Genomic DNA, 17597 nt, shown 5'->3' with positions numbered 1-17597 from the left:
GCGTACGATCAAATACAGGTTTCTTATGAAAAAAGAAAAAGATAATGAATAATGAGCCAGAGCCAAAAGCCTGTGTGACAGTATGCTTTTTCCTCAATTTAAATCAACTCAGTCTCCAATTTTCTGTTAAGAGCAGCTAAGATTAGGTAACTACTCCCTCGTTTGTATAGTCTATTAATATGTCTTTCCAAAAGCAACAGTGCTTTTTTAAATATTCACTTTCTAGGTGTAAAAAATACCTACATATCATATGAGTTTACGTGCTTAAGCATTTAGCATACACTTGCAAAAAAGACAACCAAGTGTGTGCTTACGTAATAACACACATTCGAAAACAGGACTAGGTTCAAACATTTTTACTTTTCCTTCTAACTGACTGCAAATAGCTTGTATTCTGGAAAACTTTTGGGTCTGTAAAAACGAACTAAAGTCCCACAACCGCAAAGTCCTAGATCCAGTACCTGAATCTACCTTTGCTCTTGCACACAGCAGAATGTGCTCCAAGCAGGTATGAAGATGAGTGAGCATGAAAGAGCTTGTGAAAAAGACACTTGGATTCCAGACTAACGTGGGGAACGAGCCCAGGTATTTCTTCTTTCCACTTCCTGAGGCGACACGGAGCTGGCAGCCAAGTAATGCAGGTACAAACGCACAGGAGTCAGAGGGCAGGAGAGCCGCGGGGACAAGCTTCGTTCACTGACCCAGCAAGGGGCCGTCGGCACTATGTCCACACCGGCACTGGCTTCCAGGGGTCAACAGCTGGCAATGCCCACCCCTTCAGGGGATTTCAGGTGCCGCCTAAGGACGCTGTCAAGACAGTGTGAGCTGGAAGTGTGGTGGGGAGGGCAGGGTGGCGGCTCTAGACTGTGTGACCAGCAAGTTCTGAAGAGGGCACTCTAAGATCCGGGTGAGAAGAGACTGGTCTCGTGCAGACCGCATCTAGCAGAGCTACATGCAAGGCCAGCTGAGAGAAGGCCCCAGTCCAGGGCACTACGGCCGAGAGGGGAGCAGCCTTGTCCTGTGCAAATCTGGGCACATTTTGTACCTGGAAATTCCAGCTACAGAGTCTGTATTTTGCCCTGTTGATCCCCCATCAACCCCCTCATCTACTGCCCCGGCCCTGCCAGCCTTAAAGAGCGTGGGCCTGAGGTGGAAGGATTCTCCCGTTAGACAAGCTCAAGGTCCTCAAGGCAGAAACGTGCGCCCCGGCATGGGGGGCCCCCAGCTTGAGGCCATTCTCTGCTGGATGACCCTCAAGTAAAGCCCACCAATCATGCACACAAAGTGCCCAAGCAGCTTCCTGTAACCTCTTTTTTTTTTTTTTTTTTGCTTTTTTAGGGCTGCACCTGCGACACATGGAAATTCCTAGGCTAGGGGTTCAATCAGAGCTGCAGTTGCCAGCCTCCACCACAGTCCCAGTAACGCCAGATCTGAGCTGCATCTGCGACCTACACCACAGCTCATGGCAATGCAGATCCTTAACCTGCTGAGCGAGGCTGGGGATGGAACCCACATCCTCTTGGATACTAGTGGGAGTTCGATAACCACTGAGCCATGGAGGGATCTCCCTGTAACCTCATTCTTAAAAGTCAAAGAGACATCAAGGGTCGACAAACACTTGAAGGACACTCGCCACGTTATGGGATGAGACCAAGACATAAAAATAAAAAGTGACTACGAATAAAACACAGATTATCCCAGGAATACAGCAAATTACAATTTAAAAGGAACCTCGACAACTGTCCTCACAGGTGTTCAGGAAGCTTTTCTTCCCGTAAAATAAGATGCTATGAAGACTAATAATAAGAAGAGAACAAGAAGGAATTCATAGAAATAAAAGAGACGAAAGCAGAAAAACATGAGAAGAAAGGGGGTATAAAGGACCAATCCAGGAAATCTAACATCTGCCTATACTCAGCTTAGGAAAGAGAGGAACAGAAAACAGAGGGGCAGAAATCAAGACCTGGAGCAGAGCATTCTCCAGACACGGGTCATGACCTTCAAACTCAATGTGCCCACCAAGTGCCCAGCACGTTGCTGGGCAAAGCAAGGAGAAAGGAAGAGGCCCAGGTAACGCAGAGAGAGAAGAATGCTTGGCACCAGACTGTCCACCAGCAACGCTCGTGCTCGGAGACAGCGGAAGGGCATCGCGAAGTCCTGAGGCAAACGGTTCTGTCTCTAGAACTTCAAATCCTGCCAAACCATAAAGCGTGAAGACGGCATTTTTCCTGAAATACAACAAGCAGAAAAGCTACCTCTGAGATAACTTCCTTAGCAAAGGGATGAAATGAAAGAAACGGATCGAACCCTGAGAAAAGGAAAAGGCCAGGATGAAACCCAGTCCAGAACACAGCAGAGGAGAGAAGGCTTGCGGGTGGGGTCAGCTAAGGCAATAAACGCGGGTTGACCACCGCCCTGGAGAACAGCGAACATAAGCCACGAAGACCCTCGTGAAAGGGAAAAGGGCAAGACACAGGAGGGAAAAACGACTTGGTGATAAAATTCTGCCAGTAACGTGAAGCGGCATAAAGATGTCAGAAATGGGAACGCGGTGACAAAGGACGGAGGCGGTGCGCCTCGAACCCACTGCCACACACACGCTCAGGGCAACTAAGGGCGGGGATGACGTGTGCCCGCAGGACGTAAGTACGTGTCTCGATGGCGACTTTACTCATATTCTTGATAAACCGAGAGGCTGGTGGAGGAGGAAGCAGAAGAGCCCTAACGTCCTAATTCTGCGCAAAAGGGGAAAATCAATACTATCAAAAACTGCAAAGTGCATTAAGACGGTCTCAGCTCCTACTTATCTGCATAATCTTTTGTCCTTAATTTTAAGGGGATCTTTTAGCAGCTAAAAGATTTCTTCTAGCCTATTTCTTTTCATGAAGAAATAGTTGTCTAAAGTTCAATGATTAATAAATTCTGTGTTTATTTCTCTTTTCAAGTAAAATTAAACTTAAAATACGTTTTACTTAAAATTCATAGTATGATCCCATACACTTAAAAACTTTTTCAGCATCTATTTACCTATCAGAAAGAGATGTCTGGAAAGGTACACCCCTAATGCTAATGATGGTATTTTTCAGATAGTGGAATTTTAGGGTAGTTTTTGCTCTTCCTTTTAGAGTTTTTTAATATTAATTGATTTAAAAATATACAGAAATATGTATACTCTACCACCACAAAGCCACTTTTCAAAGCCCATGGAATTTTAATGAGCTCTACTCACCAATAGCTTTGGTATAATGTCTTGCTCCAAGAAGTAATTCTGGGGCTCGGTACCAGAATGTCACGACTACCGGATCCAAATCTGCTAAAGGCTTCAAAGGTGAATTAAATAATCGGGCAAAGCCCATATCAGCTGGAAAAAAACAGTAACAATGTTAAGTGAAAAGATTTTTACATATTTTTACTACATTTTTTACTCTAACTTTACTACTATTATTTAGTAAGATAACAAAAAGTGTCAATTCTGGGGGGAGAAAACCAGCAAAACCTCTCTCACCCCTGTCAGAAGGCCCACGCTAATAAGACAAGTGTGAGATCTCCACCTGCTGCAAACTGCCGTCACTCACTCTTCCTCTGGGTCACAGACACGCCGGCTACCAGGGTCACAGGTGACCCTACGCCTCCCTCCAGGCAGATTTCATTCCAACTGTCTCACCAGCATCGGGACAGGGTGGTCAAACTGCATTTCGATTCTTTTTAGTGGTCACGTGCACCAAGACACTAGATCAGTTAGAGGAAGGCTGCCCGCTCTGTGCATCGAGAAGCGTGTTCACTGGTATAACCAGAAACTGACTACACAGTCTGATAATATCGCTGTCTCCTCCCCACTAATTTGGGGTGAACTTTACTAACTTATTTTTAAAGAATCATGGTTTTTGGTTTTTTTTTTTTTAAGCTAGAAAAGACGTTAAAGATCATATAATTCAATCACCTCCTTTTTCAAAGGAGGAAACTGACTTTAGAAGAAATGAAGTCATCTGACAAATGTCATGAACTCCTGTCTCGGGGCTGGAGCTGTGCTGAGATGCTTCATGGCATCGAGCACAGCTGAACACGCGCTGCAGTTAGTCGTGCCTGGCTGTGTAACCTACGAAACCGTAAGCTTCTCATGGGCAAGAACTGTGAATTCTGCACCTCGCTATCCCTTTTGGCATCAAGCGCAGTGTCATCCCAAACAGCTTTTGCCAAAAATGCGTGCTGAATGAACAATCACTATGCCACCTATACCACCTATTCAAGGATTTCAAGATTCATTCACATTTGTTTAGTTTTGTTTTCCAAATACATGTTTTTAAAGAAGTAGGCCCTCACCTAATCTACTTAAGTATAGCGGTTCAAAAAAACCAACACAGAAATTTAGGACAGAATTAAACCCATGAGTTAGGTTACTAAGTACTGGTTTACAGAAGTATTTCTTCTTCTATGTGGTGAGTGCCCTAAATCACTGTGTCCCCAACCTGCCAACATCATACGTGTCATGCAGACGTCTAATCCCAAAGGAGGTGATTTGCAATAGATCAGCCTTCCCCAAATCTTACAGTGAAGACACATCTGCATCCCGTTCAGCTCGGTCTTTTTTATTTTGGATGTTTTGAACTTATATTTGACTTTGATGCCACCAAGCCGGATTGGACAAAATCCTTGACAAGCACAGGGAAGGCCTTAAAAGGCATCTGCTGATCCTATGGTGAGTCCGGATGGGGCCTGGTTCTCAAAGGAAGTCAATGAGCAGGGGCATTTTGAGGTGTGTCAAATGTTCACACTACCAAAAAATGTGCAAAGTTTATATCAAGAGTATTTCAAGAGTCTAATTAGAAGTAGAAAGTGCGATTTGGGGAATTCATACGGGAGGAAAAGGAAGAAGCATCAGGCACACCTAGGTTTTTCTCTGTTGGTGAAATGGTACAAATCGGCTGATGATTCTAGGTCGTGTTAAACCTTGCCACCAGAAATTCCTATTTACTTTGTGACGTACACTCCCATGATCCTCCGCCTTTTAATTAGTGCAACTTAGTTACTGCATTTCTTCTACTCACACACAAAACAAACTAAGTAAATGTGACAAACACAACTTGGAAACGACAATGAAAAAACAACCAGGTAGGATAAATAAATCTAGCTCTATCCTCTATATCCTCATAGGCTATCAGACCAGAAATGGGTAAAGTTCGGCTTTGACATATAAGAAAACATGACAAGGTGGAGAATGCTCGTTAACTGTCTTTCCCTTCAGGCAAAGGCTTGATAGAACCCACCCAGCCTCAGTGGCATTCCCAGGTGGTAATTGCTAAGCTCAAGGGGGCTGACAGAGGCATACGTTCTGCTCCAGTCTGGCTCAGGCGGTCAGAACTGACGGCATACTTCCTGGAACTGCTGTGTGCCCTTGCGACCAAAGGTGAGGCTGGCTTCTAACATGCACAGAAGCCACTCACCTCCACAGGCTACTTTTAATGGAGGCAAAAATGTCTACGAAGGGTGCACGGCTCATTTTATAATTAGAACACTTCAGTCTCTGAAGATTGTCTGACACCTTTCAAGAGTGTGAAACGTTTCTCACTTTTAACGTATAATCTTTAGAAATGGCTTCGATCATATGGAACTCCTTGAATATATGCATATTATTACAGCAAAAATGAGAAGTGATCAAGCTGCCTGCAGAAGTTTTAAAGAGTGCTACACTGTGACTTATCAAAGATATAACATACCAATTTTTACTCTTCCTCGCTCAGGACCTTCACCCATAACTAAAATATTAGCAGGTTTCTGTGGAAACAAAATAGTGTTTTTTTTCAGTACACAGAAGAGGTTTCTTTTAAATAGACAATATGGCAATACAACATAAATCCACCTTTAAAAAACCATATTTACTCAAAAATTAAAATCAAACACAGGACGTCACCAAAGAAGCTTTATGTGTATATATGCAAAGCAATAAGCAAACGTGACGAGGCCCCGATCGGGGCTGCTTCTCTCCGCGTGGAGCTAAGGCCCTTGTCGGTGTGGCCCCCGGTCTGCTCTCACCACTGCGGAACGTCAGCAGAAAGCCATCAGGGGCTTCCCTCTAACTCTTCCAATTACATCAAATGTCCTGCAATTTTACGGGAAAACGAACCTTCAAAAGTATTTTTAACCCCAAGTAGCAACGTAATGATGGGGAAACGGCAGAGTACGCACCTGTGTTTCAAATAAATTATTTAAAAAGCGATTTACAAAGTCTTTTCTAAATGAGTTAGCGAAGTAATAGACAGGACTTTTCCATGGCCTCAACAGTGCTGAGGTGTTCACTTTTAAATAAAAAAGGAAACCAACATTTAAAGGGAGATTTTACACAAGTACTTATTTCGAATAGATTTAACATCCCTAAAAATATTGAGATTAACTAAACCTAAAGTTAAAATCATCTTAAAAGGACGAACGGCAGTACCAACTATACACTAACCCGTGCAGGAGGAGGGGAAGGGAGGGGAGGCAAAGCCCGAAGCTCACGCGGGCGGCCGGCCGGCCCCCTGATCTGACCGCAGGTCCACCAACCTGCTCGCTGCCACCGGATCACGACGCCGTTCAGACACGGACCAAAGCCATCTCAGAATCAAAGACTTTCCCGAAGGCCGCTGACAGCGGAAACCAGTTCACAGGCTTTCCTGACCACAGGCAGTGACAGCCTCTGTGCTATGACTGACGAAATGGAACTCACAGTGTATCATCCTACCAAATTCCAAGGACCAAACTGTGTTCTTATCCTCAGTGAAAAGAACCGACCCCGCGGAGCCTCAGGGTGAAATGCCCGCGGCCCGGGGACCTGCTCGGCCCGGCGGGGGTGTCTGTGCTCCGGCGATCTCGGCACGGTCCTCGGGGCGGGACGGCCTACCGCTGTCGTGTGTCACTGCAGGGGGAGCTCCGCAAAGGAGCCGAATGCCTCCCTCCCCTGCTTCAAATCCTCCACAGTCACAGGGGAGAAGGTTAGGGGCAAAGGGTGGAAGAGAAAGCCACATCCCGACTGCGATTACAGCTAGATTTAAAAACAAACTGCCAGGAGTGAGGACAGAGGTGGTTAGAGTGACAGAGGCAGGACAAACCTTTTCAAACGTTCCTGTGAAGTGTCTGCTGTGCGTTACTGTCACGAACACACTTCACCTTCCTTGGCCCCCGGGCGGCCCTCGAGTAAGACCAGAGCCTCTGGAACGGGGCCCAGGCTCCTGCGAGCTCGCCCCGCTGGCCTCTGCCGCCCACCACCACCCTCCCCGCACTCGGGGTGTCTGTCGCAGGGTTCTGTGACGAGGCCTTTCGCAACGACATCTGTGCAGCCCATTAATTCTGCCACCACAACTTTCCCGTGTTGCCCGGCAAAATCTGATGCCCCCCTTAATGCTGGGAGTGATACACGGGTAGTCTGACCATCAACAATTCAAACTCTGAAGTCACACGCAGAGGTGACGAAGCTTTCACTTCCCAGGCCTCTTCCACCCCTTCCCAAACTCCACCGCTTCTCCAGAGCTACAAGCTCATTAACTTGTCTGCTGTGATGGATTTTTCTAGTATTAAAGTGCTCCTGAAAGATTATGTCCATGTCTGCCAAAAGCACAAGGACACAGGGGCATCTTCTGTCCGCCTCCTGTCTTAGAGGGAGTGGGCATGCGCGCGCGCGCGCGCGCGCTCTCTCTCTCTCTCTCTCGTGCTTTCTTACTCATTCAGCAGCTGGGCCCAGATCTGAGAGGCCTGGGGTGGGTGGTACTGGTCAGCCTGCTACTAGGCAAAGGGGGAAAAACTCTCTCTCCTGGACCAGCCAAGTCCCAAGCCTGGGTTTGAGCACTGGTGGGGAACAGTACGTCTGTAAAGGTCAGGCCTGGTACTGAGGTTTGCAGCCAAAGCTCCAGCTGAAAATGAAAAATTACTTTGTGGGTGTTCTCATCATGGTTCAGCAGTAACAAACCCGACCAGGATCCATGAGGTAGCAGGTACGATCCCTGGCCTCGCTCAGTGGGTTAAGGATCCCACACTGCTGTGGCTGAGGCTGTGGCCAGCATTTGCAGCTCTGATACTCCCAGCCTGAGAACTTCCACATGCCATGCGTGCAGCCATAAAAAGCGAAGAAAAAAGAAAAAAAAAAAAGATCTGGCTAGGCAATTCGCTGCCTATCACATGATCTGAGGTAGGTCTTGGGGCTGAAAGTCACTACCCACAGTTAACCAGGGGAATTTAAGTCCACTCGGGGCATGCCACGTCGTAAACAAAAGAGCATGGGTTTAAGCGCTGTTAAGAACACCATTTAGAAACGACGGCCCCCTTCTCATGCTCCCTGGTGGCACTCCACGTGCCCAGGGCACGATACTCTGATCTAGGAGACACAGCCACACACATTTCTTCCGTAAATGCGACCTAAAGAGACTCGCAAGAGAAGCGGCGGAAGCCCATTCGGATCATGACTACTCCTGTCGCTACTTATCTTGAGGCTTAATCCACAGTAAGGAAGAGGCTTCACAAGACGTGATGGGTAATTTCTGTTCCAGCATTTTATGCCACGTTGAAAAGCTAATTTCTTTCTTCTCTGTCCATCGGTTGGTGAATTTAGCAGTTTTAGCTACAGAGTCAAAACATGCCAACTAGTTGGTGATGATGCACGAAATAACTAGTAACAACCATGACTCTGGTCAAGAGCCTGTGATTCTTTTTTTTTTTTTTTTGTCTTTTTGCCATTTCTTGGGCCGCTCCCACGGCATATGGAGGTTCCCAGGCTAGGGGTCCAATCGGAGCTGTAGCCACCAGCCTACACCACAGCCACAGCAATGAGGGATCCGAGCCGCGTCTGCGACCGACACCACAGCTCACAGCAACGCCGGATCGTCAACCCACTGAGCAAGGGCAGGGACCGAACCCGAAACCTCATGGCTCCTAGTCGGATTCATTAACCACTGCGTCACCACGGGAACGTCTAGTCTGTGATTCTTAACATGCCATCAAACATCCTCACCTTAAGGAACATACAGACCTCTGCTGCGGACATTCTGACGAGGCCTATACTCCACTAAAGCATTCGCAGCTGTGGCTGCAGAGAGCAGAGGTCCAAGGTGATTTAAAAGTGTTATGCCACCATGGAAACACCTTCAAGAGCGGTTATCCTATGCACGGAAACGGTCACAGAACACGTGTGCTGTCTGCTGAACAATGAAACAAACCACTGAGGTGTTTGTTTGAAGTACACTTATTTGATCGTGGGAAACTACGAGATCCTTCTCCTAATTCATTTCTTCCAGGAAAAAACTATAATTAAAAGAACATGCCCTTGTTTCACAGCCTCCCGGCTTTTCTTCCTGCTCTATGTTGCTGTGCTCCCTACACACCTGCTGCCATTTCCTAAAGCGAGACATCTGCGTTACAGACACAGCCATTCCTGCAGAGGCTTCCTGTCCCCCAGACCGTCACGCTGGCAAACAGCGCACGGGTGATTCCGACGTGCAGCCGGGATAGCAAACGGTTTCATCCAAGAGGCCAACTCTGGAAGAAAAGATGCAGGGAGCCACACCTTGAGAAAGACGGGAATTGGGCTGGTCAGGAAACGGCCGCTATCAGTCGGAGGTCTCTCACGTAGACACAGAAGTGCAAAATGGTGGCAGCTATGTCAAGTTCACTGCAAGAACTTTCTATTCTAGCGGTGAAGCCGAAGGCTTCATGTGTTCACTCGTGTTACCGAGGCACAGTGGGGACTCTGAGGCAACAAGAAAAGCCGGTTCTTTGAAGTAATGCCATTTGCAGCAACACGGGTGGACCCAGAGACGATCGCACTAAGTGAAGTAAGTCTGCCAAAGACTGACATCGTACCACTCACATGCGGAATCTAAACACGACACAACGGAACTCATCTACGCAACAGGAACGGCCTCACAGACGCGGAGCACAGAGGTGTGGCTACCAAAGGGGGAGGACGGAGAAGAAGGACACGTGAGGAGTCTGACAGGCACCCGCCACTACACACCACACCGAGGACCAAAGAGGGCCTACTGTGGAGCACGGGGAACTCGACTCAATATTCTGCAACACCACTCCTGAGAAACTCTTCTGAAAAGGAATGGATACATGTCTGCGTATAAATGAATCCCTCTGCAGTACACCTGAGACTAACACAACGCAGTAAACCAAGTATTCTCTAACACAAAATAAAAACCAAATTGAAAACAAAGAAAAGAAAAGCTGATTCTTAACAGAATCTGCCTATGAAAAAAAGACAGTAAATCCTAAAAAACCACGGTGAGTGCAGTTCTCCAAGATCCATTCGGAACTCACCCGCTGTACACAACACAGCCTGGCGGCACACGTCCTAGACACGCAATGACTTCGTTTCTGTTTGGTTGTTACCCATTTCGTGCTGCAATACACACTGATCTGTATCTCAAACGGCACGTTTGCCCATCTGATGATGTCTAATAGTTAAGAAAACAGAATTCTGGAGTTCCCGTCGTGGCGCAGTGGTTAACGAATCCGACTAGGAACCATGAGGTTGCGGGTTCGATCCCTGCCCTTGCTCAGTGGGTTAAGGATCCGGCGTTGCCGTGAGCTGTGGTGTAGGTTGCAGACGCGGCTCGGATCCCGAGTTGCTGTGGCTCTGGCGTAGGCCAGTGGCTACAGCTCCGATTCGACCCCTAGCCTGGGAACCTCCATATGCCGCGGGAGCGGCCCAAGAAATAGCAACAACAACAACAACAACAACAACAACAAAAAGACAAAAAAATTTAAAAAAAAAAAGAAAGAAAACAGAATTCTGCTTTAATTCTAGCTTTCTTTTATTGTGTTCTGACAGAGTAATGTAAAATCTGCATCTCTGTGAATACTCTCATGGGCATCTTTATCTTCTAGTACACACTGAACTTTTTAAGACATACATTTTTTAGTGATTTTTTTTTTTTTAAATAATGGCCACACCCACAGCATATGGAAGTTCCGGGGCGAGGGGCTGAATCCAAGCCCCTGCGGCAGCTCAGGCCACAGCTGCAGTAACGCGGGGTCATTTAATGCAGGGTACCGGGATCCTTTAACCCACCGCGCCCGGCAGGGGATCAAACCCTTGCCGCCAGAGTGACCTGAGCCGCTGCAGTCAGGCTGTCAAAGCACTGCCCCATGGGGGGAGCTCCGGGGAATGTATACCCCTTGATGTAGCCCTAAAAGCCAAGCAATTCTATTTATCACAGTGATTCATTCTACCATTTTCACTCATTCTTTTTTTTTTTCTCTTTAAGGCCACACCTACGGCGTATGAAGTTCTCAGGCCAGGGGTCAAATCAGAGCTGCAGCTGCCCGCCTACGCCACAGTCACAGCCACACCAGATTCTTAACCCACTGAGGGAGGCCCGGGATCGAACCTGCGTCCTCATGGATGCTAGTCGGGTTTGTCACTACCAGTCCATTAACACGAACGCCTTCACTCGTTCTTTAGTTTAAAAACTTTGTCAAAATCTAATTTAAAGAATGTCCGGGTACATTAATTAGGTATTTCTGTCTTCCTGTACAACCACCAAAGTGAAGAAACCACAAGTTCTCCAGTGAATATTCACTATTTCAATCATTTTGCTGATATAAAATGTTTTGATCTTTTGAAATAAAATATACTTTATCTGATACTATAATTTTTTTCAATATCTGAATAGATAAAGACGTCAGACCAATAGTTCTCAACTTTTTTCTTCCTCTAACACTCGAGTAAGGCAATAGACTTCTACAGACAAGGACGTAAAATTAAATGGTTAAATGTGCTTGGGTTATGGGATGGAAATCCTGTGACACTGGATTGCTACGATCATTATATAACTACAGATGTGATAAATTCATTTGCGTAATAAAAAATTAAGTGGTTAAGAATAAGGCTAAAAAAAATTAGGGATGCCATCAGCCATGAGCTCTGTGACCTTCACCTCCATCTCCTCATCTATAAAACGCAGATAAAAACCACGAGAAGATGGAGTTCCCTTTGTGGCACAGTGGTTAATGAATCTGACTAGGAACCATGAGGTTGCGGGTTCGGTCCCTGGCCTTGCTCGGTGGGTTGAGGTTCTGGCGTTGCCGTGAGCTGTGGTGTAGGTTGCAGACGTGGCTCGGATCCCTCGTTGTTGTGGGTCTGGCGTAGGCCGGTGGCTACAGCTCCAATTCGACCCCTAGCCTGGGAACCTCCATATGCCGTGGGAGCGGCCCTAGAAATGGCAAAAAGACAAAAAAAAAAAAAAAAAATCACGAGAAGTTAGTGCTGCAAAGCTAAGTGTTACTAACGTACATAAAAGACAGTATGATGCTTGGTAGACTAAAAGCCCTAGGTATAACTACAGCTAACACTACAACCGGTCAGTAGGAACTCACCATGGAAATGACTCTCGAGTAACAAGCTCCTGGAGGGCAGGGGACCCATGCATGACAGGTAACCCCCAAGATGACTTTTCCACAACACTCTAGGAGATGCCCCTAACTGCTTTTGATCGTCTTTCTAACTTTCAGTCACGTATGTTTTTTATTAATTAAAAAATTACTATTAGCAACAGATGTTTTAAAATTAAAGTAATAAAAACACACATTCTTACAGCAAAGTGTAAAGGAAGTAAAATTCACCTAAAACCTCACTGCACAGAACTAGGTCATTACAAGCATTTTGATGGACGTTAATTCCATATTTCTCTAAATCTTTATTTACATTTATACAAATATCTTAGAAAGGCTCTTTTGATTCCTGTACTTGCTAACTCAACAGTAAACAAATAAGAAATGCATAGAACTATTGCGTTTATCCTATTTTATTTAGCCTCCTCTCTTACAGCTTCTCAGGTTATTTCTAGATCAGAAGAGTTCTAGGACATTGTCAAATAAGAGTGGTAGTAACAGAAAGGTTAGAATGATGACAGCTATTGAGTTGGTATATTTACTTTTCATGCTTAGAGGTTTCCCTCTTGTTGTTATAAAGAATTTCAATCAGAAATGAATATTAAATTCTGTCAAACATTGAATAAATCTTGCAAAAGTCTTACAGTTACAACTATTGAGATAACCATAGCATTATTCTCTTGGCTTAATTAAATAATATGAATTTTGTTAATAGGTTTCCAAATACTCTGTTATTATTATTATTATTATTATTTTTTGCTTTTGTTTTTAGGACCACACTTGCAGCATATGAAAGTTCACAGGCTAGGGGTCACATCATGGCTACCACTGCTGGCCTACGCCACCGCCACAAGGGATCCGAACTGCATCTGTGACCTAGACAGACCACAGCTCACAGCAATGCCAGTTCCTTAACCCACAAGGCAAGGCCAGGGATCGAACTTACATCCTCATGGATACTACTCTGGTTCCTTTCTGCTGAGCCACAACAGGAACTCCCAAATACTCACATTCACAACAGGAACTCCCAGATACTCACATTCTGAAATGAGCTTCATTTGCTCAGAGCTCAGTGTTCTTCTAACATTCCTCTGGATCCTACCTGCTAATATTTTATTTAAGATATGTATATATATAAATATAAATATTTATACAGGACATCGATCTATTATCTTTATTAGGTTTGTGTCAATGTTATGCTTTCTTCCTACAAAGTTATTAAGGAAACTTTCTTTTGCACTACTCTAGAACACTTGATATAATGTAGGATTATCTGTTGCTTAATGGTTGAGGCAACTGTGAAACCATCTGCCTTTACTACATTTTATAAAGGTAGCCAGTGACAAATGCTTTTAAGTTTTCCATAGTCACTAGTCCGTTTATTCTTTCTATCTCTTCCAGGGTCAATTATGGTAATTTGTTTTTATTTTTAAGTGTTTATTGTAACCAGGGTTTTGCAGAATACCAGGATATTTTAACAACTATTAAACTTAAATGGTAGTCAAAAATCATCCATCTTCAGTTCGATGCACCAGAATCAATTTTGTAGATGACTTTTCCTACCCTTTCAAGAATAAATAATTCCAGCATTATACAAGCTATTCCAGAAGCAAGAATCATTTTCTACAGCTAATATAATCATGATAACAACATAAAGTATGCAAACAGAAGATTACAGACCATCTCCACTCGAGAAAAGAGACAGCATAAAATATTAGCAAGGGGAATCCAACAATGACTGGGGGGGAAAAAAAAAATCAAGACCAAGTAGGATTGATCCTATTGATGCAAGGATGGCTCAACACGAAAAACCAAATAAAACCTTGTAAATGTAAGACAGCACATTAACAGATTAAAGGAAACAGCTATACAACCATCTCAAAGGTGCGGAAGATGCATTTAATAAACTCAATCAATTCTTGACTTAGAAACAACCAACTTAATTGGATATAGAAAGGAATATCTCTAACCTGATAAGAGGTATCCAACAAAATCCCATAAGAAACATCACACCTAATGATGAGATTTCACAGTCCCTATAAAAGACAGTCACCTCAATTATTTGCCACTGCACAATAGGTCCTAGCTACTTACCAAATGACAAGGAAAAGATAAGGTATTTTTATAGATTCCCCCCCCCCTTTTTTTTGCTTTTCAGGGCCACACCCGCAGCAGCATATGGAGGTTCCCAGGCTGGGGGTCTAATCAGAGCTACAGCTGCTGGCCTACACCACAGCCACGGCAATGCAGGATCCTTAACCCACTGAGAAGGCCAGGGATCGAACCCGCAACCTCTTGGTTCCTCGTCGGATTCGTTTCCGCTGTGCCACAGTGGGAACGCCCTAGATTCCTTTCTTTACTTTCCTTTTTAAATGTTAATATTTCTGTCATTGGGTTATGACAGTCCGATTGGCAGCATGTCTTCTTTCTCATCCCTAAGACGATTCCTCAAAGCTTTCCAGTCTTTGCAGTAAAAAGACATACGTGACATGTTTTGGATAGATGTGAGCATGGCAGTCTCACAGGGTAGGAACACAACGGGCTTTGCTTTCTAGAGGGATCAGTCTGGCTGCGATGTCGATACTGGACCCCAGAGACATGACTCTAAGTAGGGCAGAGCACTTGGGCGTTTTTTCAGGAATCCAAGTATACCTTGGATTAGAAGAGAAGTGATAGACATGATAAGAAGTTGGACTTCCCTTCGTGGCTCGGTGGTTAACGAACCTGACTAGGAACCATGAGGTTTCGGGTTCAACCCCTGGCCTCGCTCAGTAGGTTAAGGACAAGGTGTTGCCATGAGCTGTGGTGTAGGTCGCAGATGCAGCTCAGATCCTGAGTGGCTGTGACTGTGGCTGTGGTGTAGGTCGGCAGCTGTATCTCTGATTGGACCCCCAGCCTGGGAACCTCCACATGCTGTAGGTGCACACCTAAAAAAAAGAGAAAAAAAAAAAAGGAAAAGACAAGAAATGATAAGAAGCAAAGCCATGAGGCAGTAAGCGGAGGGCAAAAAAACAACTGTGTGAAACGGGAGGTCAGGTTATCAGGGCCAATGAACAGAAATTGACGAGAATGAACGAGCAGACCTGAAAGTTCACCTGGACAATCTAAATCCATGTCCTGGTGGCGAGGGATTCTGGAATCTCCTGGTTCGTTGGCTCCTGTTTATCGGACTGATCCAGGGACACCGAGCTAGGAGGCTGCAGCATCTCTGCTGAACCTGTCCTTCCTTCATGGTTTACTCTTCCCCCGGGAAGCAAGCTCAGCAGTTCCCTATGCCTTGAGAAAAGCCACCGGTCAGATGCCTGGAACCAGCGGCCAACTGTGGAGGGCCTCACTGGGGTTCACGCTGAGATAGGTTTTGAAGAGAGTGCTGATAAGACTCCAATTATTCGGCCGATAAATATTTACTGTCTGTCTAATAGGTGCTACTCTGGGTACTAGTGCCGCAGCGGCAAATGAAAGGGAGAGAGTTCCCGCCCCGGGGTACTCGAAGTCTGAGGGCTGGAGGTAAGCTGCACCTGGCCGACGTTTACTGCGCCGGACACTCCGAATACCTCGGTGCACCTCGACCACAAGGGCAACACCACGGGTCGAGCCCCATTTCACAGATGAGGAAGGTGACACTTAGCTTAATCCTTCCAAAGGTCCCTAACTAATCCGTGGAGCCAGGATGTAAACAAACCTTAGGCCCACTACAGCAGGCCTCAATCCTTCCTGTGGCTCACGCCGCCGGAAACAGAACCACCATTCAGGAAAGAAGACCTCAGATCCTTCCTGCTCCCACCATCAACAACCTCCTCCTTTTTCCTTTTGCTACTTTTCACTTCTCCCCACTTTTCACCTACTTCGTATCTTTTGATTCTCTTCTCATTCTTAACCACGAAGGCCCAGACAACTTTCGATTTTACCAGCTGGTATTAATCAGAGGGAAAAAACCCACAATCAGTCAAAAGAAGAGAGGGGGCCAAAGGGAGAGTGTCACAAATCCCAAATTTTGGACTCATCTTCCAAGGCTTACAGCTGTGTAGCAACAAGTCTGCCTTAAGGGGACAGAGTGACAGCCAGTGCTGGAAATGCAGGGCAGTTACAGGATGGCCACCTGCTGCAGGTGTGACAAGAACCACCACCACGCAAGGAATGGGAATGGCCACTTCTAAGGTGTCTTCCACCTTCCCTCTTCATTTAAAACGGCACGTGGCATTTATTTAAACTTTTTTTTTTTTTTCCTGTCCTTTGTCTTTTTAGGACTGCACCCACGGCATGTGGAGGTTCCCAGGCTAGGGGTCGAATCGGAGCTGTTGCCTCTGGCCTACGCCACAGCCACAGCAATGCCAGATCAGAGCCGCCTCTTCAACCTACACCACAGCTCACGGCAAGGCCAGATCCTTAGCCCGCTGAGTGAGGCGAGGGATCGAAGCCAAAACCTCGTGGTCTCTAGTCAGATTCGTTTCCACTGCGCCAAGACGGGAACTCCTATTTAAACAGATTTGTGAACTTAGTTTAAAAAAAAAAAAACTGTCTATCTTCCACCTTTTATTACTGTTAAATAGTATTATCTCAAACTGTACTAACCTAAACTACAAGCCTATCTGTGATTTGAAAAGACTAGAAATCCAGAGAGCTGAAACTAATCTTAGAAAAGCAGACAGCTATTTTAGCACAAAGGGTTAGAAATCCTCAGATTATATACCTACGAAGAGTATTGTTATCTCTGGATGACAAAAATCTGAGGGTAAATTATACATACATAATTTTAAATGGACATAGGTAATTACAACAAAGTGATATCTTAGGAAAGAGAAGCAAAATCCACCTGTACTGAAGGTAAGAAATATTAATAAATTATTTTTTCAATAATTAATTCGCTAACCACTGCTGATTTAATATGTAATTGTACCTAAGGAAACTTTCTTAGTTTTACGAAATCTTAAAAAAAAAAAAATCCTGTGTTCATTAGGCCGTTTACAAAAATTTCCACCAAATGCTGCACTCTTGGGTTGAACTGGCTTTGAGGAGCAGCCAGCTGCTTGTGCTGTTCCCACGTCTGCCCTCTTCTTTGAACACTTCTCACTGCCTGCATCCAGTACAGAGATACTGTCGTCAAGCTCAACAGTGAATGGAAGCTGTGTGTGGCCATGGGTACCAGGGACTTACACCAGGTTTAGGCAAGAACATTAGCTGAGGTGAGAGAAAACCTTACCTGACACAATGTCTTTAAAGACTAAACTACTTTG

The 17597-nt window shown here is 45.3% G+C and overlaps 1 protein-coding gene across 7 annotated transcripts in view; it reads right to left on the bottom strand.

Moving 5' to 3' along the window:
- Positions 1–17597, bottom strand: part of CDK8 (cyclin dependent kinase 8) — a 106754-nt gene that overhangs the window by 15242 nt on the left and 73915 nt on the right. For 6 of the 7 annotated variants that reach the window (XM_047755628.1, XM_047755629.1, XM_047755631.1 and 3 more), the window contains 2 exons: positions 5715–5772; positions 3230–3361 (listed from right to left, as the gene is read on the bottom strand). In XM_047755628.1, the coding sequence (XP_047611584.1) occupies positions 3230–3361; positions 5715–5772 (190 nt within the window). The remainder of the gene's footprint in view (positions 1–3229; positions 3362–5714; positions 5773–17597) is intronic. The other variant, XM_047755635.1, reaches the window with a different exon arrangement.

Source organism: Phacochoerus africanus, chromosome 13, assembly GCF_016906955.1.
Source record: "Phacochoerus africanus isolate WHEZ1 chromosome 13, ROS_Pafr_v1, whole genome shotgun sequence".
Taxonomy (NCBI): Eukaryota; Metazoa; Chordata; class Mammalia; order Artiodactyla; family Suidae; genus Phacochoerus; species Phacochoerus africanus.
The sequence above is the reverse complement of the archived record's forward strand: the minus strand, read 5'-3'. Positions and strand labels throughout refer to the sequence as shown.